Raw genomic sequence first — 26,527 nt, forward strand, 5'->3', positions numbered from 1 at the left:
TTTTGCCCTTTTTATTTTTGAAAGACTGTAGCATTTTAATGTTGTTTCAGGGACGCTGTGGCGACATCGACATCGAAGAGCAGGAAATCACACGGAATGTTAAATAAGCCCTCGAAATGCAACCGCTCCATATTCATTTTTCGTCCGCCGGATGGAGACGGGCGAGCGGCTCGAAGCGAGTCCCGGAGGTCGAGCCGGTGCGCCGTGACACGAAAGGGAGAACACGACCTCGCGACACAACAGCGCCGATAAGAGTGGCGAGCGACTCCAGATTGCGCGTTTTAAAGGCGCGTGAATCAAACAACGACCGTTTTTTTCCTCGGGGTCAGTGAATGCGACGCCCTGTGCAGCTCTGGGGAAGAATAATGTAATGCCAAAACAATCTCGCCACTTCCTGTCACAATAATCCAAGCAGTTGATGGTCAGGTATTGATGATATCTGGGTGTCTTTATGAGGACATCCTCTGTCTGTGTTATGAAGTGGAATTGTTCTTGGTTTGTGAGGTTTCCATCTTGATTTTCTTTCTCTCGTAAACACGCTGCAGAGAAAGGAGACCTTTTCTTTTATCCGTCCCAGACCATCCCTAAAACGTGTTTGTCATTAGCTACCAGCTGGAAGTGTGACCGTGTGTGTGTGTGTGTGTGTGTTTTTCTTCCACCATATGGTTTCCAAACGGTGGGTCGTCATGTGCCGCTGCTCGTCTCCCGTGGCCCCTGCGAGCCGCCGCTCCTCGCCACGCCGGCGTTCTCTTTTGCGTCCGCGGCATCGGCGTTAGTGACGGCTGGTCGGTCGTGCGAGGCGGAGGAATCCCGCATGTGCTGTGTCGTGTGCGACAAGACACGAGGACGGGACCGCCGTCCGCTCGTGTGCCCTCGCTGCTCGTGTTCGTTTGGATCCGTGGTGGAGGAACTGGAAGCGCTTCAAGCGGCGCTGGAAGCTGGAAGCTGAAAGCTGTTTTCTTTTGGCAAATAAATCCATCGCTCTCGTGAAGGTTGACACGCCGCCGACGAAGGAGCTGATGGCCACCGTGCGAGTTTTAACGGCACCTTTTTAATTGTCGAAATCATTTGTGTCTCGCATTACAGTTCATGAGCTGCGGAGCCGTTTGCACAGCAGGGGATTGTTACCTTCGCATTGAAAATGCGGAAGGTAATGTTTTGATCGCCGTGTATTTATTTATTTGTATGCGTGTTATTCGCATAAGTCAAAAAGTATTAAACCGAATCGCATGTAATTTGGTGGGATGATTGGTTATTATCCGGGGACCATTTGATTAGATTTTGGGATCGATCGGGTCAAAGGTCAAGGTCATGAAAAGGTCAACATCTTATTTTTACCATAGCACGGTCAATCTGTATCCAATTGGCATGCAATTAATGCCAACATGTTCATAATTCAATGCCCAATCTTGTGATATGCGAAGGTATGCGCTCTACCGAGTGCCCGTTCTAGTTTCACTTGTAGCACCGGCGGGAGGAGTTCAAACGTCGTCCATTAAACCCCCCCAACAATTATTTTTAAAGTTCACTGTGTGGTTTTCATATTTCATCAAAAGCTTTTAGAAGTGGTGGTGTTTGCATTTGACATCCAGCTGATCAGTTTCTGAGATTTACAGAATTTATCGTCTTTGCTTTCATATTAAAAAAACAACAACGACAATGTCTGCATTCATAATGGGATTTCTGGACTGTTTCATTAAGAAATTGGAATTAAAACAATAAAATACACCAAGTGTATTGGGTACACTTCTAATCAACGTAGTCTAATGTTATTAAAGTCTTCGTGAAGAGACCGTTTTAGTGGGAACCGCTCGTGGTGTTGCTGAATCCTACGAAGGGATATTCTGGTAATTAGTCAACTCTTTAATCTACACTGGGTGGATTAAATATTAGAAGTCAAACAAGATTTAAGTAAAACATTAAAAAGGGCATAACCTTTAAAGGCAACCTTTTTAAAATTGTTCCACTAAGTTATCCCGGAAACATAATTTCCTTGGGCACAGAAACAATTTCCTACATTGTTAATTACATTTTTGGGAGGTTATCCTTAACATTAGCTCGCCTGTGCGAAGCAGCCGCTCATTATCTCGTCTTGTTGCCTTATCTTTACAGTGCGGAAAACCCCTCGGAGGCAAATTTGAGATTTTGGGCTCCACAAAACAAATAAAATTGAATTGAATTAAATGGCGCGTGAAGGAAGTTAAGCCGCAATGAGCTGACAGCTGCTTCTAGGTTCAGAGATGTTGTGGTTTCAAATGGTGGAAATCATCATCATCATCTTCCTCACCATCATCATCGTCATCGTCATCGTCATCCCTACACAACCTGAACCACTAGCCCGGAGCCACAATGTCAGTATTGAAATGTCCGTAATCTCGTCTTCTTGACTCTCGTGTCGTGAGTCAAGATGTTTTTTTTTTTTACAGATGGAAAATAGCTTATTATCAAACTCTGGCACATTTATAGAAATGTTTTTATTAATGTGCATTGTCCATAAACCAAAGTCTATATATATATATATATATCAATATATATATATATATATATATATATATATCGATATATATATCGATATATATATTGATATATATATATATATATATATATATATATTTCAGCCAACAAAACGGGTCAAACAGGTGGCTGTCGGCAGTTTCCTTGCTCTGGTATAGTGAAGAGATGTGTGTGTGTGTGTTTGTGTGTGTGTGTGTGTGTGTGTGTGTGTCTCAATAACCCCCTTTGAAGGTTTGAGTGACACGCTTTCCCTCTGAGAGACGGGAGGCGTCGCCACGGCAGACGGAGATGGATGGTGTGAGGAGGCTGTCGATGACGGATCTGTTGAGGCCGGACCACGACTCGATGTGACGCGCTCGGCTGCCAAAAAAAATGCTTCTGGAGTAACATCCTCTGTTGTCAGATTGGAGCAATCACGTTGTCTCAAGAAATTCCAGCAACCCCCCCGTGTCATTTGTCGTCGTCATGCGCCACAAAGGAGTGGGAAGTTGTTTTCTGGATCTCTTAACCATCGCTCAGCCCTCTCCGTTTCGACTTGAGTATATTTTGGACAAACTTCAGCAGTTTGAGTGTAAAGGTCACTAAAGGTGCCAGAGAGGAGGAGACAGGAGAGAGGAGAGAGGACACCCAGATAGCGAGGAGTGGATTCCTCGCACACTTTGCCGTGAGGTCGTGAACAGATGGGAGGTGCTATGTTTAGCACAGAAGTGCTTCAAAGAACCTTGCAGCATTTTGAACATTCAAAGGGATCCACGGGAACCCGTGTGACCGAGGATGGACTCTGCTCTCTGTTTTAGTCGTGGGCGTGTGCTTCTTTTTGGAAACAGTGAGGCGTCGGTAGTACCGGGCGATATGACGGAGAGACAATATTGCGTTGGCTGCGTTTTATCAGTCTTACAAAATGAAAAGAACATTATTACATTTTCACTCTATTGGCAAAGTAAGGGACCATAACTGTATTGCTGAGTCTTAGCCATAAAGAATATTTGGAGAAAGAAGTTTTTTTTCTGCATATTTACTATATTTCTTTATAATTTTACAGCTTTTTACTATTTTTTCCGTCTTTTTTACATCTCCGAAGAAACGGAAAGCTGACATAACCACACTGTGTGTGTGTGTATGTCTGTGTGTGTGTGTGTGTGTGTGCATTTATCAATGTAAAAAGCGTGACATCCGCAAAGGTGAAGAAAAGTGATTACCTTCGCATTGAAAATGCGGAAGGTTATGTTTTGATCGCCGTGTATTTATTTATTTATTTATTTAGATATTTATTTGTATGCGTGTTATTCGCATAACAAAAAAAGTTTTTAACCGAATCGCATGATTTTTGGTGGGATGATTGGTTATTATCCGGGGACCATTTGATTAGATTTTGGGATCGATCGGGTCAAAGGTCAAGGTCAAGGTCATGGATAGGTCAAAATATATTTGTTACCATAGCACGGTCAATTTCTATCCAATTGGCATGCAACTAATGCCAAAATATTCATAATTCAATGCCCAATCTTGTGATATGCGAAGGTATGCGCTCTACCGAGTGCCCGTTCTAGTTAAAGGTGTTTCATTAAATATGTCAGAATAAAAACGAAAGGAAAGAGCTCCTGTCATGCTGTGAGTTCTTCAATATGCCAGCTGGGTTGAGGGAGTTTTCGTCTGAAAGGCTCAAGATATTCTACGCTGGCCTCTTCTTCCTTGGACTTCCAGGTCTAAAGGGTGAACCTGTATTTAATATCTCGCCACCAATTTATTGAATACTCGTGATATCTCAGAGGATTATTTTCCCATATTACTAATGGGGGCTGATGATGTTTTTGGTGATGGATAAACATACTCTAGGTTTCTTGTAATATCTATATATATCAAATCTTTCGTATGTGATTGGACCGCTAAAAAATATCTGAGTTCCCTTGAATGAATTAGACCTCAGTCAAATTGTTTTGGAAATTAACTCAACGCTCATGCTCACTTCTATCAAAGCACTCATGTCTTTTCATCTCTCCATTTTGCTGTGCGCTATACAGAATTATTTACATATAAAGAGTGATAATGAAACACTCGACACCGGTACACGGGAGAAAAAGTGTGATAAATCTAGAGTGAACTAAAAGGTGTACAAGTGTGAAGGAGAAACAAAACTACCTGCGTGAAGCTGCTTTTTTAATGTTCTTTATTTATTCGCACAATAAAAAGAAAAAACAGTACAAATGAAATATTATTAAAAGACACAGAAATGAGTGCAGGTGAGAAAAGAAACCCAACGGACTCGTACAAGGTTTTCACCTCAAGTAATAAACAAGTATAAAGTAGAACAGGGTAAATCAAACATAAGACACGAAAACAAGTCTATTTCAGAAAAGCATGTTAGCACAGATATTGGTCGATAATTATTAAACATGTCTTGTATCTACAGATTCATGCACAGGAATAACTTTGGCTATTTTTAAATGGGTTGGAACCAGATTGCAGAGATAGGTTGAATATGTGTGCGAGGGGCTTAATAATAGAAGAAGATACTGATTTAATCGATGAAGAACCAATATCATCATGACCAGCTGCTGATATCTTCAAGTTGGAAATGGATTCCAACACCTCTGTCTCTCTTCAAACTGTGAACGAGAAGGGAAATTACCTTGAGTGTAATCTAAATAATTACTCTCAGGTTTTCCCAAGTCCTCAACCCACATTTACAAAGGAATTGTTTCATTAATTTACGATAAAAATAGGTCATTATACATCTTTTCACCATCCTTGAACTGAGATGGAAGTGGTGCACAAGACTTTTTTCTGTTAAGAAGTTCATTTATACTTTTCCAAGTGGACCGGGTGTCGATGAGTCACTGAATGTATTGGAAAAGTGCATTTTCTTAGATATCCTCAGCAAATGATTCTATATATAATATACACATGTTTTAACCTCTGTACAGGTTTAAACACATTTATATATGCTCTACCACTGATACATTATCACTGACTGACATAAACATAAACAATACTCACTTACAGGCTGAAACAAAAACATACATCACATGTTACTGCATTGTGACAACGAGGTTTATCCGTCTTTATTGTACATTTCATTATTACATTTCATTTTTATCCAAAGCGACTTACAATACCACGAGTAATACCACGAGTAATACCACGAGTAATACCATATGTAATACCACAAGTAATACCACGAGTAATACCATATGTAATACCACGAGTAATACCATATGTAATACCACAAGTAATACCACGAGTAATACCACGAGTAATACCATATGTAATACCACAAGTAATACCACGAGTAATACCACGAGTAATACTATATGTAATACCACGAGTAATACCACGAGTAATCCCATATCTAATACCACGAGTAATACCACAAGTAATACCACAAGTAATACCACGAGTAATACTATATGTAATACCATGAGTAATACTATATGTATTACAACGAGTAATACCACAAGTAATACCACGAGTAATACCACAAGTAATACCACGAGTAATACTATGAGTAATACCACGTGTAATACCACGTGTAATACCATAAGTACTATTCAAGTAACACTGAAGTGCCAATCTGTCTTTATTCAGGCTATAGTCAGAAGAGATGTGTTTTTAGTTGCCGGTAACCTATTGTTCTGGTTAATTGACTTCCTCCTTCAAATATACAGAACAACGTAACAGCTCAACAGGGTCTATGACGTTCTGCCACAGGTTAAAAATATCATTCAAAAGTTCTCCAAATTCAGTTTTTTCTTGCAGCACATAGCAGATTTATTTTTCCTGTCTCAACTCTTACGAACGAAATTCTTGGAGTTTTTCCAAGAATCTCTAAAAGAAAATACTGAAACGCTCAAAGCGGGGGGCACATTTGTTTAGTTTGCCGGCTGGTATGAGTAACATGTGTGTGTAATCAATCTGAGGTCCAACACAAAGCTCTGCCCGGTAACCGTAAGGTCGTCGCTCTCATCAATTCCAGACGAAATCAAAAGGTCGACGATTTGTCGAGCTGATGTGAGAACGCGGAGCAGAGGTGAGACACAGAAATCCATATCTGGAAAGTCCTCCAACAGAAAACAGACGTGCACACAGAACCCCCCCCCCTCCCCCCACCTCTGCTTTTAAAAGTACCGCAGGGTTTTAAAAATATGTCATCATTATGCAGAATGTCTTATTTCAGAATAGGCATATATAATATAAATGGGTTAATGTGTAAGTATCACTAATGTGGCTGATAAAGGCAGGAATCATTTGAATTGGCTTATATATTGCCAGGTAGCTTAATCTACGAAAATACATTATCATTATAATAATTGAAATAATTATAGTGGCATTAAAAAGAATATTCACTTCCAAAATCTGGTGGAGAAGAATAAAGAAGTCTGATACGGCAGAACTCAAAAGTACAAAACCCCCAAACTTGTGCTTTATTAAACATATTCACATTCCATCTCTGCTTTTTTAATTTTCATGACGCTGCTTGCTGCATTGTACCATTTCCCACATTTTTTATTTTCATTTGACCGAATGGGTATCATCATTTGCAACCATGCCTCTATTTGAAAAACAGTAATACATTGGAGAGAACCACACATGTTTGTTCTTACACGCTTCATAATATAGCAGGAGGTCCTCTTTGAGTGTGGGAGAGTATTTCATAAATCAAGGCAGCTGTACATTATTATTATTATGATTATGTCTGACGTCACGGGGGTTGGATGAGTGTTTTAGGACAAACGGGTCAAGGCTACTGTAATGTGGTTTTGAAACTGGGCACTTCGCAGATGATGGAAAACAGGCTTCCGGACGCGCGTGAATTAAGTTATCAACATTTAATGGCAGGAAGTGTAAACAAACATTCAAGGCGCTCTTCCTCGGCTCCCGGCTCCTCCGCCTGATACCTGTAGAAGAGACCCGATTTCTCTAATCCACGGAGTTTTATACTCAATGTCCCTGGCCCCGGTCACTTCCGGTCAAGTCGCTAAACAAGTATTTTCACAATAAGAGTCCTGTCTTGTTATTGTCTGCATTAAAGTCACTTTCACAATAAAAGTCCCTTGTTATTGTAAGTCACTTCACGGAATTCAACCGGCCTCGTCAATCTATAATACTAACATACAGTCACTCTCATGCAATATACATTAATTCTTGCCATTTACATTTGCATAGAGTAAACATTACCCCTATGCTTCTTAATACATTAATAACAATATCAATATTCTCCCTAATATTTTCTATTATAATATCTTTCTATCTGTATTAATGTAAAACATAAAACCTCTGCAGATGTTATCAAAATAAACTATTACAACCTAACACGACCTCCCCGCTGTCCGTCGCCCTGACCGGTCACATGGGCAGCATGTCCAGCTCCGTCCACACAACTCTTCCTGAACTCGAGAGTTTCCATCACCTCCTGAAGCAGCAGACCGGAGTTCCCCAGAGCGACCGGCGCCGCTGAAGCGGGACTTACGTCGGTCTCGGTGGAAGACGAAGCCGGACGAGTTCAATTTGATTGGCTTTGCCTTCTTCTCTCAATTCATTGGAATGTCAAAATATGAAAGGTCAGGTCTGAGCGATGGGAGATTTTCTGAAAAGGTCTCGAGCATGCTTAGAAATTTTATTGGCAGCCTCTCGGGGCCGAGCACTCGACAGCGGACGGTGTGGCGTCACTGCGCTGGAGATGTGCGGCTTACAGTGCACATGTGTGTCTGAATCAACACTCCCCTAAGCCCCGCCTCCCCCCCCCCCCCACCGTCAGAGCCCACACTGTCACTCACTGCCCTCCCTGGCGAAATAGGGTCAGATCTTTTGGGGTAAAAACAAATAAAAAGTCCAGGGAGGAGCAGACAGAAGGGTCTGCAAGATGCACTCGAGGGATCTAGGGTGTCAAACTGATTCGACACGAACAAAAAAAGATAGAAGAAAGAAGCCAAAGATTACAAATCACAGTGTAAAAGTGAACCTCCACGTCACCTGGCGATCGAGAGACAAGACAATGAAATTAATTAAGGTACAAAACTGTGAATCCGGGTCTTTACGCGTGTTCGATGAAGCGTGTTAACGCCCGCAAAAACAATGTTTTTGTTGGCGTTGTAAAAACCCGTCGACGTCAGGGACACGACAAAACAAAGTTCGGTAAAGTTGGAAAGATATTCACAGATTCGGACTTCCCTGCGTAGCAACAGACAAACACACGGGGGACTATTTACTCTCGGCGACTGAAAGGCGATACACAACGTTTGGTTGCGACAACTATTTTGTGCTGAAAGGCAGCTTACTATTTATTTAATATTCATAATTTCGCACCCAACCGTATGATAAAAGCAATAAGGTCCTCGAGGCAGTACTGTATCGTCAATAACGTCCTGTTCGAGGGTTTGCCTAACAACACCCTTGAAGCGGACATTATTGACAATACAGTACTGCCTCTCATACCTTATTGCTGAATTAACCACCACCTCTTAAGTCAATGGAATAGTGTGAAGCCATTCTTCGGACTTTCTATTGCATTGGTGCATGCAAGTCATATCTATTTATTACCTTCGCATTGAAAATGTGTATTTATTTATTTATTTGTTTGCGTGTTATTCGCATAACACAAAAAGTATTAAACCGAATCGCATGAAATTTGGTGGGATGATTGGTTATTATCCGGGGACCATTTGATTAGATTTTGGGATCGATCGGGTCAAAGGTCAAGGTCATGAAAAGGTCAAAATCTTATTTTTACCATAGCACGGTCAATTTTTATCCAATTGGCATGCAACTCATGCCAACATGTTCATAATTCAATGCCAAATCTAGTGATATGCGCTCTACCGAGTGCCCATTCTAGTTAATGTTTTGTTTTGTTCTTTTTACCAAAGTGTGTATAATTGATACAGACTAACAAAATTGGAAAACAGGAATATAATACTCACAAAAAACCCCAAACTGTTTCCCATATGTCGGGGTCGTGAAGATACTCAGCCCGGCTCAGCTCACGCTCCTTTGTGATGGAATACGATTGCCGAGTCGTGGGGATAAACTGTGTTTACCCAGCCATGTTTTCCATATACAGCTTGATTGAAGCAGATGCTCTGCATTTGCGCCACGCTGCAGGTCGCAAGGATCTGTCAGGTGACTGCATTACAGATGCAAATATAGTCCGCTATTTTGCATGCCGGCATAATTTGCACAGGTTTCACCTCCACCTCAGGTCCCAAACATTATCGTCATTACGTTGCTCCTCATCTGAACGGGATGCTCAACAAACCCAACAAGGGAGATAAATGTGGCCTCTAAAAAGTCTTAAATGATGCCGTAAAACACAAAAGGGAGGCTGGCCGACATATCTATGCCTTTCGGAAGCCGAGGGGCGATCTCGTGATCTTTGGAAATGTTAAATTCAAATTGATATCAAGAGGGCAAAACTTTAATTAAAAATCCGCCATTTCAGAGTAAATCGTCAAATCTTGGAGATTTTCCACGGTGCCGATGAGCAAAAACTCTCATTGTATTTTAATAGGAGCTGGTTGTGCGTTAGCAAATGAGCATAGAGTCTCGAGACTCAAATATAGAGTAATGTGAGAGAGGTGCCGCAGTAAGAGCTGTTTTTTAAATCTAAAATGAACACACCCTGTGTCACTGCGACACGATTCTCACTGCGATGCATTCGTGTTCACGTCCATCACGTGCACAACTACCACGCTCACGAGCTCAGGCTCACGAGTCCTGCACTATTCCCGCCAAGAGGAACATGTTAGACACCGGCACACAGCAGCGTGTCACCGTCACCACGAAAAACACTGCAGCGTCCCCGACATGTTGCTATTCTGGTCCCCCAAAAGTGTAGCTGCTCATATCATCTCGACGGTTTAACGACATTGTACCTTTAAGAACGTCGCTCGTGATTCCTCTTCCGTTGAAAGACCTCCTTCAAATAATTCAACTCGGGATTGTAAGGTAATTAATGAGATTATAAGCATTAGTCCATGCATCATGTGCTGCACACTGAGGAGTTATTCTCCATCAGTTGGTGCAGTGCAGGTCTGTGTTATCCCGAGTGTGTGGAGGAGGAAGATGAAGGCAGCTGGATGACGAGGAGGGCAACAACATCTGGCAAAATCAAAGTCTGTATTTAGTAAAGATATGCTTAGTTCCAAAAAACATAACAATACAATATCTTTAATTACAAGGACAAAGAACACAGCCGAACCATTTCTTTAAGTATTTACAGGTTTGACGGGGACCGTGCTGGAGAAGCAGCGGGAATAGAGAAGACGGTTTCAGTGGAAATACTTTTTAGTGACATGAAGTATACACTACCGTTCAAAAGTTTGGGGTCACTTAGAAATGTCTTTATTTTTCAAAGAAAAGCACTGTTTTTTCAATAAAGATAACATTAATAAAAAATACACACTATCCATTGTTAATGTGGTAAATGACGATTCTAGGTGGAAACGTCTGGTTTCTAATGAAATATCTCCATAGGTGTATAGAGGCCCATTTCCATCAACTATCACTCCAGTGTTCTAATGGTACATTGTGTTTGCTAATCGCCTTAGAAGACTAATGTCTGATTCGAAAACCCTTGTGTAATTATGCTAGCACAGCTGAAAACAGTTATGCTGGTGATATAAGCTATAACTGGCCTTCCTATGAGCTTGAAGTTTGTAGAACAAAATAAATACTTCAAATATTAATCATTATTTCTAACCTTGTCAATGTCTTGACTATATGTTCTATGAAATGTTCAATTCATTTGATAAATAAAAGTGTGAGTTTTCATGGAAGACACGAAATTGTCTGGGTGACCCCAAACTTTTGAACGGTAGTGTATATTATTTTCTTTAAATAACCTCCATCGGTTGTGTGTTTGGGTTTGTTTGGCGACCTTATGACAGTCCATTAATACATGAATACATTATTACATCTTCGGGTCCTTGTACTGAAGGGAGTTACCTCAGGGACTCGATCCCGTCTTCATTAATACGTTTCAGACCGAGTTGGACAAGCGGTGGCGGAGGGCTCTGAGAATACCACAAACAAAGAGTATAAATACATCCTTTTCCTTCAGGTAATTTATCGAAGAAATCTGAACTTTTCATTCCGGATTCTGCATTGAATGAGGTCTAGATATTAAAACGATTGTTTTGGTTTGAATGACAATAAAAAAGCAATCGGACAAAAGATGCAAGCTTTGTCCCTAATCCATAATACATCTATACGATATGTACAACGTACTAATTGTCATTTTTGCCTGTTGTTTCATCACTGAGTATAAAATTGTACCAACACATTTTTTACAGTTCATATCAAAGAGAAATGATACAATCCGTGTGACATAACGCAACTAAAAGCAAGTGTTGAGTAATCTCCACAAAGGGAAATTAAAATGTTTATTAGTTGTTTTTTATATATCTTCTTGGAGTTCTTTCTCCACCACCAAGAATTATCTCATTTATTTCCATTTCCTTTGTGTGGGGGAAAAGTGAGCATCACAATCAAAATGTGACTGTAATTAATGATTTCTGTCTGATTTGAGTTTCACTTTTTTTTTTTACCACCGTAGACCTAGTTTGTATTATGGAATTGGGACATAGTGACATTCAATCCAACATGGTACATGGCAAATGCAAATCTCAAAATACAAAATGAAACGAACCATAAATAACATGTAAAGTAGACATAGTGAGTATTTATGAGTATATTCAATTAAAGACACAGGATAAACTAGAACGGGCACTCGGTAGAGCGCATACCTTCGCATATCACAAGATTGGGCATTGAATTATGAACATTTTGGCATTAGTTGCATGCCAATTGGATAAAAATTGACCGTGCTATGGTAAAAAGAAGATGTTGACCTTTCCATGACCTTGACCTTGACCTTTGACCCGATTGATCCCAAAATCTAATCAAATGGCCCCCGGATAATAACCAATCATCCCACCAAATTTCATGCGATTCGGTTTAAAACATTTTTTGTTATGCGAGGAACATGCATACAAATAAATACATAAATAAATTCATAAATAAATACATAAATAAATAAATACATAAATAAATACACAGCGATCAAAACATAACCTTCCGCATTTTCAATGCGAAGGTAACAACATTAAACCTGACTGCTGTATGTACTCTTTGTGTGAAATACTATATAATGTTCTACTGAACCCATCACATGATGTCATGCCGTCAGGTACGCTGCTCCAAACTTTGATTTATGTTTACTGGAGACCAAACAGGGACCTGTCGACAAAAAAAACCCCACATTCAAATCGATCTCATCTTCCGGTTTCACTTTCAAATGAACCTCCACAATATTGGAGTATTCCATTGATGTTATATGCTTAACTCTAGTGCACTCAGACACCTGTAGAAAACGGTGCTTTTGGCTAAACACCGACCCGTGTCAGTGATGTTTAACCGTCGGCGTCTTGGAATTGCCTTAAAGGGGCGGTAGACAGTTTCCCCCTTTTAGCCTTCCCAAGTCATATAAATGTTGATGCTGCTGTCAAAGACGACATAAAAGCTTTCTGTTTTTCCTCAAAGCCTGAAAGAAACCCAACGGGAGACAAACAGGACACACTGCATTGTGGGTTTTTCTGCTGTCGGGCGTAGTTACTGCATACAAGCGTACGTTGATGCTGTTTGGTAACTGGGCAGAGCTACCAAGAGCAACCGGGGTAAACACAAGCGCTATCATCGCCTCGCTCGTGTTGCTCGGCGTTGGACCGCTCTCTCCTTTTGTGCCGTACATCAAGCCTTCTGTTCCCCGGCAGATCACACCTGCTGGCAGAAAGAGTGTCTTTGTAAAAAGCGAAGCTTAAAGACAACCGATTTAAACGGCCGCGGTGTCATTATTCTGGAGCCATCAGCCACTTCCTAATGATACGTTAAAGCAAATAAGGAACTATTGACGCTTTAGTATGCATGCCGCCAAACCCTTCCACAAATGATCTGTTTACCAATTCCCATTAGTATCATAGTTTATTAGTTCCACTCTGACTAAGCACCTTTCTCCAGGTTTCCATCTTCTTTTCTAGTCTCTGTTCTCTTCTGGCACACTGTCACCCGGGGCCCGGTCACGATGAAGCTACAGTTAGGTTTCTTTATATATATATATATATATATATATATATATATATATACATATATATATTTATATGTATATATATACATATATATATTTATATGTATAAATATATATATATATATGTATATATTTTTATATAGAATATATATGTATATATTTATATATATTTATATAATATATATATATATATTTATGTGTATACTGTATATATGTGTGTGTATATATATTTATATATATGTGTATATATGTATATGTGAATATATATATACATGAAGCTACAGTTAGGTTTCTTTTATATATCATATATATATATATATATGTGTGTATGTACTATATATATATATTTTCATCCAAATAAGTGATTTTGGCTTCAGTGGTTTTCATCTTGGTGGGAGGAGTTTGCCTTGAAGTTCCATTTTTAATAACACGGGTTATCTCTGTGTGTGTGTTTGTGTGTGTGTCTTTCACATCCCACTGGTCTGGTGTCTGTGATAATGAAATGCCACATGAGGCAAAGAGGCATCTAGAGCAAAAATCCGGGCAGTTTTTCATGAGGATCATGTATCACTGAGTGCACCACAAAGAACAGATGACGTCTGATCCTCATTAAAAGGACACACCGCGTATCATTACCAGGAAACACCCCGGCTCTCTGTTTGGTGAATCAATGGGAGCCATAGGGATAAATAAAAAAATCCATTTACCTGAACACAGTTTAGCTATTTCAAAAAAAAAAATGACAGTGTTCAATCCCACGGAAACATTCCCCCCCGGGGTGAAGCACAACAACCAACCGCCTGAAAATCCAAAATTATAGTCACTCAAGACCGGCGTCTTGCTTCAGCTAACCTAATTATTTTTCCATTGAAGCTTCTTATGTAACTTTGTGCTTTCTTCAGCACACGCATCAGTAACATCGTGGGAGCAACAGTCGCCCGCCATGATGCAATATCTTATCTTTGCAAAGCTAAAAGCTGCTGCTGGGTTTCTATCTGTGTGTATACAGCAGTGGATATTTGTTGTTGTTGTATCTATCAAAGACGCTGCAGCAGCTAAGCAATCACATTGTGTGGTTTGTGTGTGTGTGTGTGTGAGTGAAACACGCTGTGTTTGCATGTTAAGAGTCCTGTTTATGTTAAGCGAGTGACCTCGACTCCTGAGTCGGACGAGCTCATCGTCCCAGCCCGCCGAGTCCGTCCCTTTAAAGGCTTGGTGGGGGGCTTCAGGATCCGTATCTCTGTTTGCAATCTCAAAGCGGATGAAGAATATTGGATGCCCACAGACTTGTCTCATGTTTTTTTTTTTTTTTTTGCCCTTTGTCAAAGATAAACAGAAAATATTTGCCTGCGGAGCCGAAGGAGAGTGATTTAAAAGTCAGAGCTCAGCTTCAGTTGCTGTTGTTTTAGATCACAAAGCAAGAAATAAATCTTCGGGAAATCGGCCTCCCATGACCTCCGGAACATATAAACCAGTAAAGGACTTCCATCTCAGAGAGATTTACAAAAACTGGCAAAGTGGATCGCATCATAGATTTTCTCAGATTTGCACGTTCGTCAAAGAGTTCTGAATGCTTCATCCTGGCCTCTCGGATTGGTCGGATTCAGGTCCCCCAGGGACCAATCGGCTTCCAGTTAGTTATGGAGCCTCAGAAAACCTCAGGTGCAACACAGTTATTTCTTTCCTGACTATTTATTCATATCTTGCATTGCACTGTAATTTGTATTCCCATGTAATCAGTTTTACTGCATTTATCTTTTGAAATGCTTTGATATGGTCTTTATGAATACTTTTACATGTCTTCATCGTGTTCTTCTCTAATGTAAAATGTTTCAAAATAAAATGTTTTTGAAAAGTGCGACTCCAATAAACGTGCCATGTCTTTTGTATTCATCAATTCCCCCCCCCCCCCCATAAGCATGTCCACTACATGCTCCTCCAAGCTCATAACACTATCAATATCCTCTCCCCCGTGCAGATACCCCAGGTGAGCTACGCCTCCACGGCTCCAGAGCTGAGCGACAACACCCGCTACGACTTCTTCTCCCGCGTGGTGCCTCCGGACACCTACCAGGCCCAGGCCATGGTGGACATCGTGAAGGCCATGCGCTGGAACTACGTGTCCACGGTGGCCTCGGAGGGGAACTACGGGGAGAGCGGCATCGACGCCTTCATTCAGAAGTCTCGGGAGGACGGTGAGTGCACTGGGCCTCGTATATCATCGCCGCGTGCGTCTGGCACCGGGCCGCGGGGAAGATATTACTCATGCGAGCGTTCTGGATTTGAGAACGTCTGATACTGTCTGTGCTGACCTCAAGAAAAAGTCCAAAATCAGGGTTCGTACGGTCATGGAAAACCTGGAAAAGTCATGGAATTTTTAAATGGTAATTTCCAGGCCTGGAAAAGTCATGGAAAAAACTTAAATCATCAAAGTTTTGGAAAATACATGGAAATTTGTTATAATCACATGTTCATTTACGCCGAGTTTGAAATAATTAATATATTTCTAAAAGAAAAACGCTCAAAATATAAGCCGGCGTACGCAACATTTATACCGATATTTCAGTTTGGTCATGGAAATTTGGTTTAAAGTCATGAAAAAGTCATGGAAATCAATTGGTCAAAATGTGTAAGAACCCTGCAAAATGATTCGCACACCATCAGGGTTCTATACTTTTGTTTTGGAAATAACAATAATCCATCTCTTTCAATATTAAACTGACAGAGTTAAATCAGTTGCCCCTGCATCTTGCACTAAGATGCCTAAAGACACAACTAGAACGGGCACTCGTTAGAGCGCATACCTTCGCATATCACAAGATTGGGCATTGAATTATGAACATTTTGGCATTAGTTGCATGCAAATTGGATAAAAATTGACCACGCTATGGTAAAAAGAAGATTTTGACCTTTTCATGACCTTGACCTTTGACCCGATCGATCCCAAAATCTAATCAAATGGTCCCCGGATAATAACCAATTATCCCACCAAATTTCATGCGATTCGGTTTAAAACTTTTTTAGTTATGCGAGTAACACGCATACAAATAAATAAATAAATAAATACACGGCGATCAAAACATAACCTTCCGCATTTTCAATGCGAAGGTAATAACAAGATTATGCATGAGAACTAACAAAGGACAATAACTCATAATGCTTCATTACAAAGTGCATCGGGCGCTTTACCGTTGAGTCCGACCCGAAGTAAACAATCATGTAGCACCAGTGTTGGTTTCTTAGGACTCTCATTGTTTTTTCTTTTCTCTCTGCCCAAACATAAGCGGCACAGTGTGTTGGAGTGCCGTGCCTCTCATCCCCCGACCCAACAATATGTACCTGCAGGCGACCATTTTCACACGAGCTCAGACAAGCAAAATAAACCTGTCCTGCTCAGCGAAAGCAGAACACAGTTGAGCATCAAGCAGAGGTTGTTGTTTTTTTCCCGAGGAGTTTGTGAAGATTGAGCTCCACTGGAATGCTCTTGTGGCTCATGTGTGCTCTGGATGTGGAAGTGGGCCGCTGTTTGCATCTAGCCGTCAGTATGCTAGAGTTCTACTTCTGAGTTTGTTTCTGAGTTTTATGACATCTAGTGTTCACAAATAGCTTATAAGACTAGAGTACGTGTACACAACACAGTTGCTTCTATTCAAACCATGAATTTGCAACTAGAAAATGCTTTGATTTGACTGAAAATCAGGAACTAAAAAGATCTAAAAGACCTATCTGTTTAATGGATTTCATCGGAGCCTAAATTTCCAGGTTCAATCAGCATTTTGTGCTATAAAGAAAAAAATATGAGCAGAATTTGAGAAAAGCAATTTCTCTCATAAGTAATTGCTCCACGACTTTCCAGTCGGCCTGCGGTAGAAGAGTTTGGATCCGCTTCCTATTCTCTTCTTCTTTTTTTTTTACCCCAATCCAGCAAATTAGTCTCCGAAAAGATTTCCCAATGAGTGTGAGTGTTTTGGTTGGCAAAGAGTGCGAGTGTAATTAAAAGGACGAGACTTCAAGGTGTCCCAGTCGGCTTGAACTGTGCCTGGACAGAATGAGACCAGCTTGGCTGCGGTTGCCCATCAATTATGTCCGTCTCCCTCTCGCTGAACACTTAATGGCCTCGTCGGGGACGGCTGAGGGATGGAACATTAGAGATGCCGGGTAGAACGTGGTCGTGGTTATTATCTGGGCTGAAAATAGGAGTGTCTGCCAATTGCAACCCATGTGACGAGCCGTATATGTATATATATTAACTGAGGTACTGTGTCATACAATGAAAACACTTAAATTAACCGACAGCGTCGTGTTCAAGGACATCAGAGACAGATCTGTACCAACTCTGAATGAACATCCTTATCTGGGGAGTTGAACTCCCAGACAGAACTGTGAAGGATGAATCCGTGGGGAATTTTTATTCATGATGCTTTTAAATACACGGTTTGGTCCAGAATCCAAATCGGGGAATTCACGGCGTCTGAAGAATGGGAACCGATGTGCACATCTCTGAGTCGACGCACGGCGGCACCATCGACGATGTCATACCCGAACTCCATCCAAGCCACATCTTCATTGACGGGAAACACATGTTTTCATTCTATTTAGCTGGTTACCTTCGCATTGAAAATGCGGAAGGTAATGTTTTGATCGCCGTGTATTTGTATGCGTGCGTGCGTGTTATTCGCATAACTCAAAAAGTATTAAACCGAATCGCATGAAATTTGGTGGGATGATTGGTTATTATCCGGGGACCATTTGATTAGATTTTGGGATCGATCGGTTCAAAGGTCAATGTCAAGTTCATGAAAAGGTCAAAATCTTCTTTGAATCGCATGAAATTTGGGGGGATGATTGGTTATTATCCGATTTTGATTCGATTTTGGGATCGATCGGGTCAAAGGTCAAGGTCATAAAAAGGTCAAAATATTTTTACCATAGCGCGGTCAATTTTTATCCAATTGGCATGCAACTAATGCCAACATGTGGCTGCGGCGAAGGTATGCGGTCTACCGAGTGCCCGTTCTAGTTTTAAACATAAAATACAAACGACAAAAATACATTGAGCCCATTACAATCTGTAGACTTTTAACAGATGCAGCGTTAAAAAAAAGAACAAAGAAAAGTATTATAATTGATGAATTGAAGCATTATCAATACTCATTTGCCTGCTCTCTCGCTCTGCACACACACACACACACACACACACACACATACGCCACACACACACACACACACACCGGGCGGGGCGGTCATGTTTGAACAACCCGTGCGGAGCGAGCGCCGTTCAACAACAGCCGTAATGGATGCAGAGGACTCAGCCGCAGAGAGGCCGACACTGGTTCCCAACAGCGAGTGCGCGCACGTCTTTCCACTTAAATATCGGTGTGCAGGAGGCGACTCGCCGACTTCCAAGGTTTGTATTTAATAAACAGGAAACGCTCCCTGCAGGAAGCTGCCACCTGATCCAGGTTGCTGTTGTGAAATGAGGAGGTATCATATCAATTCCTCCTCCGTCGCAGCGCCTTCAAAGCCAGCGACGGGAATGAAATAGTGAAACGGGGACATCCTTCAGCTCCAGACGGAGCCACCTGAGAGTGATGGACATCAATTTGCAAAAATAGACTTTTGAATATAACATTTATCGGCGCCTTTAATGGCACTCAGTCACCGTACATCACACACGACCACCGATGAAACTTTATATGATGAGATAAACACATTTGACTCTCATTCTTTGTACGTGCCCGCATACCTGGATGATACAGATTCAACAATAAAGGTGCTTTTATAAGACAGAAGACGTATTCCTTTGGCTTGTTTTCTATTTACGTGGAGTCCTGTTCAGTTTCACACCGCACAAATTATATGAGGCCAAATAAAAACAAATGATTTGCCCAGGGCCATGTTCAAGGGAGCATGGCGGGGCTGGGTGTGTGTTCCCAGAAGTCTGCATCCTTGGCTTTTGGGTTTACTCCATGCATTTGGGTCAAGATTACCTTCCAACTGAATGCACTGGAACTACTTGCCAGACTTGGCCTTGGATGGGTTGTTTTGGTCCTCACCATCATGGGGGTCGGCTGTAGCTCATGGTGGAGAGTGGGCGACCCGTACAAGGTATCCGGTTCGACCCCCGCTCTCCCCATAGCTGCATGCTGAAGTGTCCTTGAGCAAGACACTGAACCACCAGTTGCTAGGCCACTGCGCCTTACTTACTGAGGATGGATCTAAGCAGAGAAGAATTTCCCCATGGGGATCAACAAAGGTTATATTATTATTACCTTCGCATTGAAAATGCGGAAGGTTATGTTTTGATCGCCGTGTATTTATTTATTTATTTGTATGCGTGTTACTCGCATAACTCAAAAAGTATTAAACCGAATCGCATGTAATTTGGTGGGATGATTGGTTATTATCCGGGGACCATTTGATTAGATTTTGGGCTCGATCGGGTCAAAGGTCATGGTCAAGGTCATGAAAAGGTCAACATCTTCTTTTTACCATAGCACAGTCAATTTTTATCCAATTGGCATGCAACTAATGCCAACATGTTCATAATTCAATGCCCAATCTTGTGATATGCGAAGGTATGCGCTCTACCGAGTGCCCATTCTAGTTACTACTGTGCTCACGTCTACCCAAACTAACGATCCAGAGTTAGTTAAGTTAACATTGGTATATAATATAATAAGATGCAGTCGCGATAACTTCCTCAGTGAGTTTCTGTTTTATTAGCCACATTTCCAATAGAAACTAGAACATGTGTTAATTAATCATTAGTAGAAAAATAGGAAAATTATCTGCACATATTTTGACGAGCGATTGTCTTTTTTTTTTCAATGCAAGAAAATAAAATTTAAGGATTTGATTGTTTTCCTATTCATCATATGCGATAATAAACTGACTATCACACTTTGGGGTCTCAAAGAATTTTTTGGTGTTACTTTTTGCTTTATGGAATTAAATTGGGCATTTCTCAATATTAGCTTTTGCTTTTTTTGGATTGAATAATCAAATTTCTATCTGAAGAATTGGATAAAAAATAATCTGCAGTACCTTGCATACTATTGTTGGTTGTATTGTTGTGCTTTGCAGTTATGAATAGACTTCACAAGTTATGATACTGTTCATTAAACGCTTTCCATGTTTAACTTTATAGTGCTTGCATTTCTTCTCCATAGCATTTCCACAGCCTCATGTCTTAATGAACCGGGCTTTAATTGAACATCTTAGTCATCATAAAGTTCAGTCCAAGTTTGTTTCAGCTCTTGAGTGGATAACAATTTCTCTAATCAAACCTTATCAAATCAGAGTAATTATATATTTTGCAGCCAAGTGATTAGCATCGAGTTTGATCCCTTAATTGAAATGTTTTCCAGTAGCGTTAAACCAGCAAATCCCTTTACTGTGGACAGATTTTATGTCCATAAATATGGCCATGATTTTCCATATTTATTGTTAATTTGCTGTTTGCCAGATAGCATTGTTTTGAGCACAATAGATGTCATTAATCAAGTTAATGAAACACAACGTCAATAAGAACCCTAACGAGATGCCCACGCTCACCGACGGCCGGCCTGACATCAACATGAGAAACACTTTTAATGGAGGAACGGCCGCCCCGGTTTGACGGGCAGCATTTCAAGCATCAGCCACGGAGTTGGGATGACGCATGTGGGGAATGTAAAGGGAAGAGGAAGAAAAGGGGAACACAAACAACTCCTGCGTTGCTCCCGGGTGATTCATTTCTAGTTTCAGAGAACAGACGATATTACATTGGATTGAAGTCGTGCCTGGCAACTGACGGGGAAATATGAAAAGGAAGGTAGCACATTCTACTTTGTGAACCAATTCTTCAAAATATATATATATATATTTTTTAGGTTGATCAGAGGTTGTTTCTCTGAATAATTTATTAAGAATAAATTTGGTGATTTTCTACATGTTTTCTTGTAGTCTTGTAAGACCAAAACCAGCAATGAGTTATTCAATGCTTCATGACTTCTCTGCTACTGGCCCATTCTTTGTTACTGATGACGTAACGCTGCGTTCACACCAAAGAGCGTTGCGAATATTTACTTGCGGGAGTTTACTCTCCTGACATGTCGTGGTTTATTTGCTTCATTCACTTCATTCGTGTCTTAGAGGGGGCGGGGCTTATCTCCATGGCTTTACACCGTGGAAACAGTTCTCATTTCCTCCATCCACCACGGAAGAAATAACCACTATTTCTGCTTTATACTTGTTGTGGACATCCCACAAACGTTGGAACATCTAACGCCCTCGTGTTTGGCTTCATAACATTGATATCATATACATATATTCATACATAACATCACCTGTAGGCGCACACAGCCCGGTGACTTTCACCGACTCCGTCTGAATGACTGCCACTTCCAGCGCTACTAGAGTAGCAGCAGCAGTTAAATTCAGCAACGGCGGAGCATCGCAACTCTGATTGGCTTTCGCCACTTAGCGTCGGGCGAATTTTTCGCCAAAGGCGAAATATTTAGACTTTAGGCGAATTTGAAAATGTACGTCAATGGCAAATATTCGCGTCTGTGCATTGACTTTACACGGGATCTACTCACGCAAAAAAATTCTCAACGATTTTGGTATGAACGCAGTATAAAGTATATCTTGAAGGTTTCTTCCCTATTTTTTCCCAATGAAGGGTTGTTTGGGAGTTTTTCCTGATCCGATGTGAGGTTTTGGGACAGGGATGTCTATGAGTACAGATTGTAAAGCCCTCTGAGACAAATTTATAATTTGTGAAAATGGGCTATACAAATAAACTGAATTGAATTGAATATAAGTCTTTAAAAACAGCACAAACTGTAATTTTTTTAAAGGCATTTAATTTACCAAAAACTGCTCAGTTGTGCTTTTCTTCAGCAAATGTCTACAAAAAAAGGAGTACTACGTATATTTGTTCAATCGTCTTTGAGTGAAAAGAAAAGTGTTGTATAAATTCAAAGTATTATTATTATGACTACTAACTACTTGTTAGTAGGATACATTCATTGTTGGGTTTAGTCTTTGCATCTGATGTAATTCAGAGACATTAAATACCGTCAGACATATTCTTTTAACAGGTAAGTTACCGTCGCAGGACGTGGTGATTGGGTGAGAGAAAGGTCCTCTCGGAGACTTTTGAACGTCTGTATTCTGAATGGCTGCAGTCACTCAGCAGTGTTCCTGCTTCTCTCCAAATGGCCCTTTAATCTCTGGTTCACACCTGTGTGTGGCGTGTCATGTCTTTATTTATCATTTGACATCACACAAATGACCCCTAAGTGCCTCAGATATGTTGTGTTGCAATTTGCTTAAACCGTTGCTTGTCATTGCTTAATTGGGCAAAGTGAACGGCTGAATCATCGGCACTTATCTTCCCTCGCTTCTCTGTATCTCTCTCTCTTTCACTCAGAGGCTGGTTATGTGTCACTCTTAATGTATAGATATTGTAAAAGTGCCGCTGCAGGAACTTTGATAGTACGCATTAGAAACGGTAGGTCAGCGTGTCATGAGCTTTACTTAAACTGAAAGGTGAACCTACATGGCAGCATCTTAACACATGCGAGCACATTCTTTGTAACACAACTGTACATTACTGAATATTTAAATGAGAAAGAACATTATATAACCCACGTGTTGCCGATCCAATCCAAAGAGCAATGGATTAGGGTACGGGGGATGCTGCAGCTTAATTTATCGCTAACGCCCCGGTGACTGCTGCACAAATTGGAAGCGAAAAGCGATGCCAATTGGGTCAGACAGTGGCTGCTCGGCTAATACACTATATGCACGATTACATTGGAAATAAAAAAAAGAGATACAAAGAGGATACTGGCAAACGTGAGATCAATAACACATTTGCTGCCAATCACACGCCTAAAAGCCTAACTTAAATGTCACGTTGCCCCACGGCAACAGGAGATAATCAACGTACTGTACAGTAATGATTTAAAGCAACACATTGAACGTGTTTGGGGGAAAGGGCTGATTGAGACAAACCCAGTTCAGTTGTGTAATAGTTTTTGGAAACTGCTCATTTAAAAGTGTTAATAAGGTTTCAAGGATGATTGATTAGATTATTGAAAGATACTTAAATCTTTTCTCTTCTATCCTAACTGTGGAAGGAAGGGATTTCAATTAGACAGCATAAGACAATATTATAAATTGGACAGCTCATGCAACTAATCTGGATAAGCATTGTGTAACTAATCCGTACCGCTCCTCTTCATTAGAACGTATCGTATCACTCTTGTCAGAAGGATAAGAATTCCTCAGCTTCCACGTAGCACTTTATCAACGGCGTCATGTTATCATCATTGGACTAAGCTGAAATTTTTTCTGTTTCAGTTTATTAAAGATTTGATGAAAACATGTTGGAGACATTTATATCTTTAACTGAAATACAAGTATGTGGTTATTAAAATGACTTGCAATACAGTTAGTATTATCAAAAGTCAAATTTGTTAGAAAACCAACAAATATTAATACTTTAAAAATGAATGCAAGAGTTGACGCTGTTTGACACGTCAGTAATTGTCTGACTGATTTGGAGCAAGAAAAAAATCTCGATAAGGTCAAGAAATCCACCCAATTATAGTTTTGCATAGACCGTGTGTGGTATTGACTGCCATTAAGGAAATATTGGGTACAATTGTGCATATGTGTCTATACATGTTTACAAAACTGTGAATATGGATATTACTTAACTATTAAGCTATATTTTACAACCCCACCAAACTAAATAGAACAAAGTGAATGAATGGTTTTGATAACAGTACAACTAATCTGACAATAGTATCTTAATTTAGGAAGATTACAGTATTCAGTGTTTGTTGACACCCCATGTTTGTGAATATAAAACATCATAAACACTTCTCAATACAATGCAGTCCAGTACAACACCACCTCAATAATAAGCTTATAGTTTAATTAATTAATTAATTAAATTGTATGCTGCTCAATTAAAGACATATCATCTTTTTGTCTTGGTAGTTAAAGAGAATGGAGTTTTTTTAATACATATTAAATGAGCACCTCCAAGGGACAGGAGGTGGACAGGTCACATATAGTAACCTCTGACATTTCAGTTGCTATGAGCCATAATATAATCCTTCTTTTAAATTGTATCCAATAGAAATGATATTTTGAGCTGCAGTATTTAGGGGATAGGGTTAGGGTTAGCCTGCACCCCCAAGAGGTCACCTGACAACCCATCAGTACTGTCACGTCTGTCTTCTTTGATCTTTTATGTCAACAGAAATACATTTTCCTGGTTGGCTTGTTTGGCTCCGGCTGGTATTTGGTATTCTTATAATGGTGAATCTTCACAAATCAATCAGTGTTGCTGTACCTGAACAAACCTCCCGACACATTTGGAAGTAAAGCATGTCGCTTGGCATGTCGATGGCGACAGACAAAAGTAACATGGTCATATTTCGAGGAGTTCCGTTACCAGTTCCTGGATTTCTCCCGATCATGGAAGCTTTACTACTGGGAGAAGTCTCGACATTTTTAACTACCTCATCTGGACCCCCCCCCCCCCCCCCCCGCCCAGGGAAAGTATCGAAAACTAGTCGTGACGTCTTTTCCAAAGTGACATTTCTAGCTTTTACTAATTTGCACATTTGACATCTGGGGTACCCGACCCATGTAGCCAGTGGCAGCGTAGAACAGCAATCGACTTTAGATTAGGTCATTGAGTTGGAGTTATTGATCCCCTCGGGGGAAATTAGCTCATTCCAGCAACAAAAGTGGTCAGATTTAGCATAGGCAAAGACAAGGATAATGTAATCCAAGCCGAGCTCAGTTTGATGGGCACAAAATATATAATGAAGGGAAGTAATTTTAGGAATGTTCTATATTTGTCACTAATTTCTCTTTCTTGACATTGACATCTTGACAGTCACTCAATATTTGCACAATGGAAAAAGGCTTCTGGATATAGATGAAGTCATATTTCTCCGATGCAGGGGAGTGTCCGTCATGCACAGTATCTGCATGGGAGCAGACGCTCGCTGCACCGCTCTGTTGTGGACTGTCTCGTGGGGTAAAGTACCGCGCGGCACGGGGCCTCGTATGACGAAATCAAAATGGAAGGCATATCCATCTTTCCGTACACTTCTCTTCGGAACTAGTGTTCCTTTCAAGATTGTTCCCGCTAATGAGCCGGTGAGAGAATATTGTTGAGTCAGCTTCTGCTTCCATTCGATGCTTCATCCGGAAAAAACATCCTCTTCCAACGACAGCCGCTCTTGCTAAAACCCACCCACGTCCACCGTAACCCCAATTTCCGGGCCTTTCGTGTTAAAACAGGAGGTGTTTAATCTCGATCAGTCAAAGATGTGTTTGTGTGTTTACTTTGCTTTCTAGTTTGAGTGGTGAAATGACATCCACTGTGTGGGCGGGACACACTCCTCTGGTGGTGTCGTTGCACCTGTCAGGTAGACTTCTATGATTTGTTGTTGTAAAAACAACAACTTTTCCCTCAATTGCCTGCTGGTTTTCTCTCTAGCGTACTTGTAAAAGCGCTGACATTGTCACGACAAGCATTTCACAGCCAGTTGTTGATGTTGGGTTTTGGTTGCGTTTTTAACTTTCTTTTCTGTTTGTCTATCAAATTGCCGTGTTGTTTATTTGTTTTGGGAAAGGGAGGCGGGGGGGCTGTAATGTGTATCCTCACCATTTGACTGTGTGATATGTTATTCTTTCACTCCTTATTTGTGAGGTATATTGGACTTTAAGTCTTGTTTTGTAATTTCTACAAATAAATCATATATATATATATATATGTATAATATATATATATATATATATATCAATATATATAAATATATGTATAAATATATATAATATATATATATATATATAAATATATATTGATGAGGATTGGTGAAACCCGTAATTTAAAAAAAAAAAAGCGCTGACATTCTT

The 26,527-nt window shown here is 40.5% G+C and overlaps 1 protein-coding gene across 1 annotated transcript in view; it reads left to right on the plus strand.

Annotated features, from left to right (window-relative positions):
- LOC130208954 (metabotropic glutamate receptor 4-like) overlaps nt 1-26,527 on the plus strand; it is a 134,630-nt gene that overhangs the window by 47,502 nt on the left and 60,601 nt on the right. Inside the window, exon 2 of the mRNA XM_056438414.1 lies at nt 15,570-15,786. Coding sequence (XP_056294389.1) covers nt 15,570-15,786 — 217 coding nt within the window. The remainder of the gene's footprint in view (nt 1-15,569; nt 15,787-26,527) is intronic.

The sequence above is a fragment of the Pseudoliparis swirei genome, chromosome 18, assembly GCF_029220125.1.
Source record: "Pseudoliparis swirei isolate HS2019 ecotype Mariana Trench chromosome 18, NWPU_hadal_v1, whole genome shotgun sequence".
Classification (NCBI taxonomy): Eukaryota; Metazoa; Chordata; class Actinopteri; order Perciformes; family Liparidae; genus Pseudoliparis; species Pseudoliparis swirei.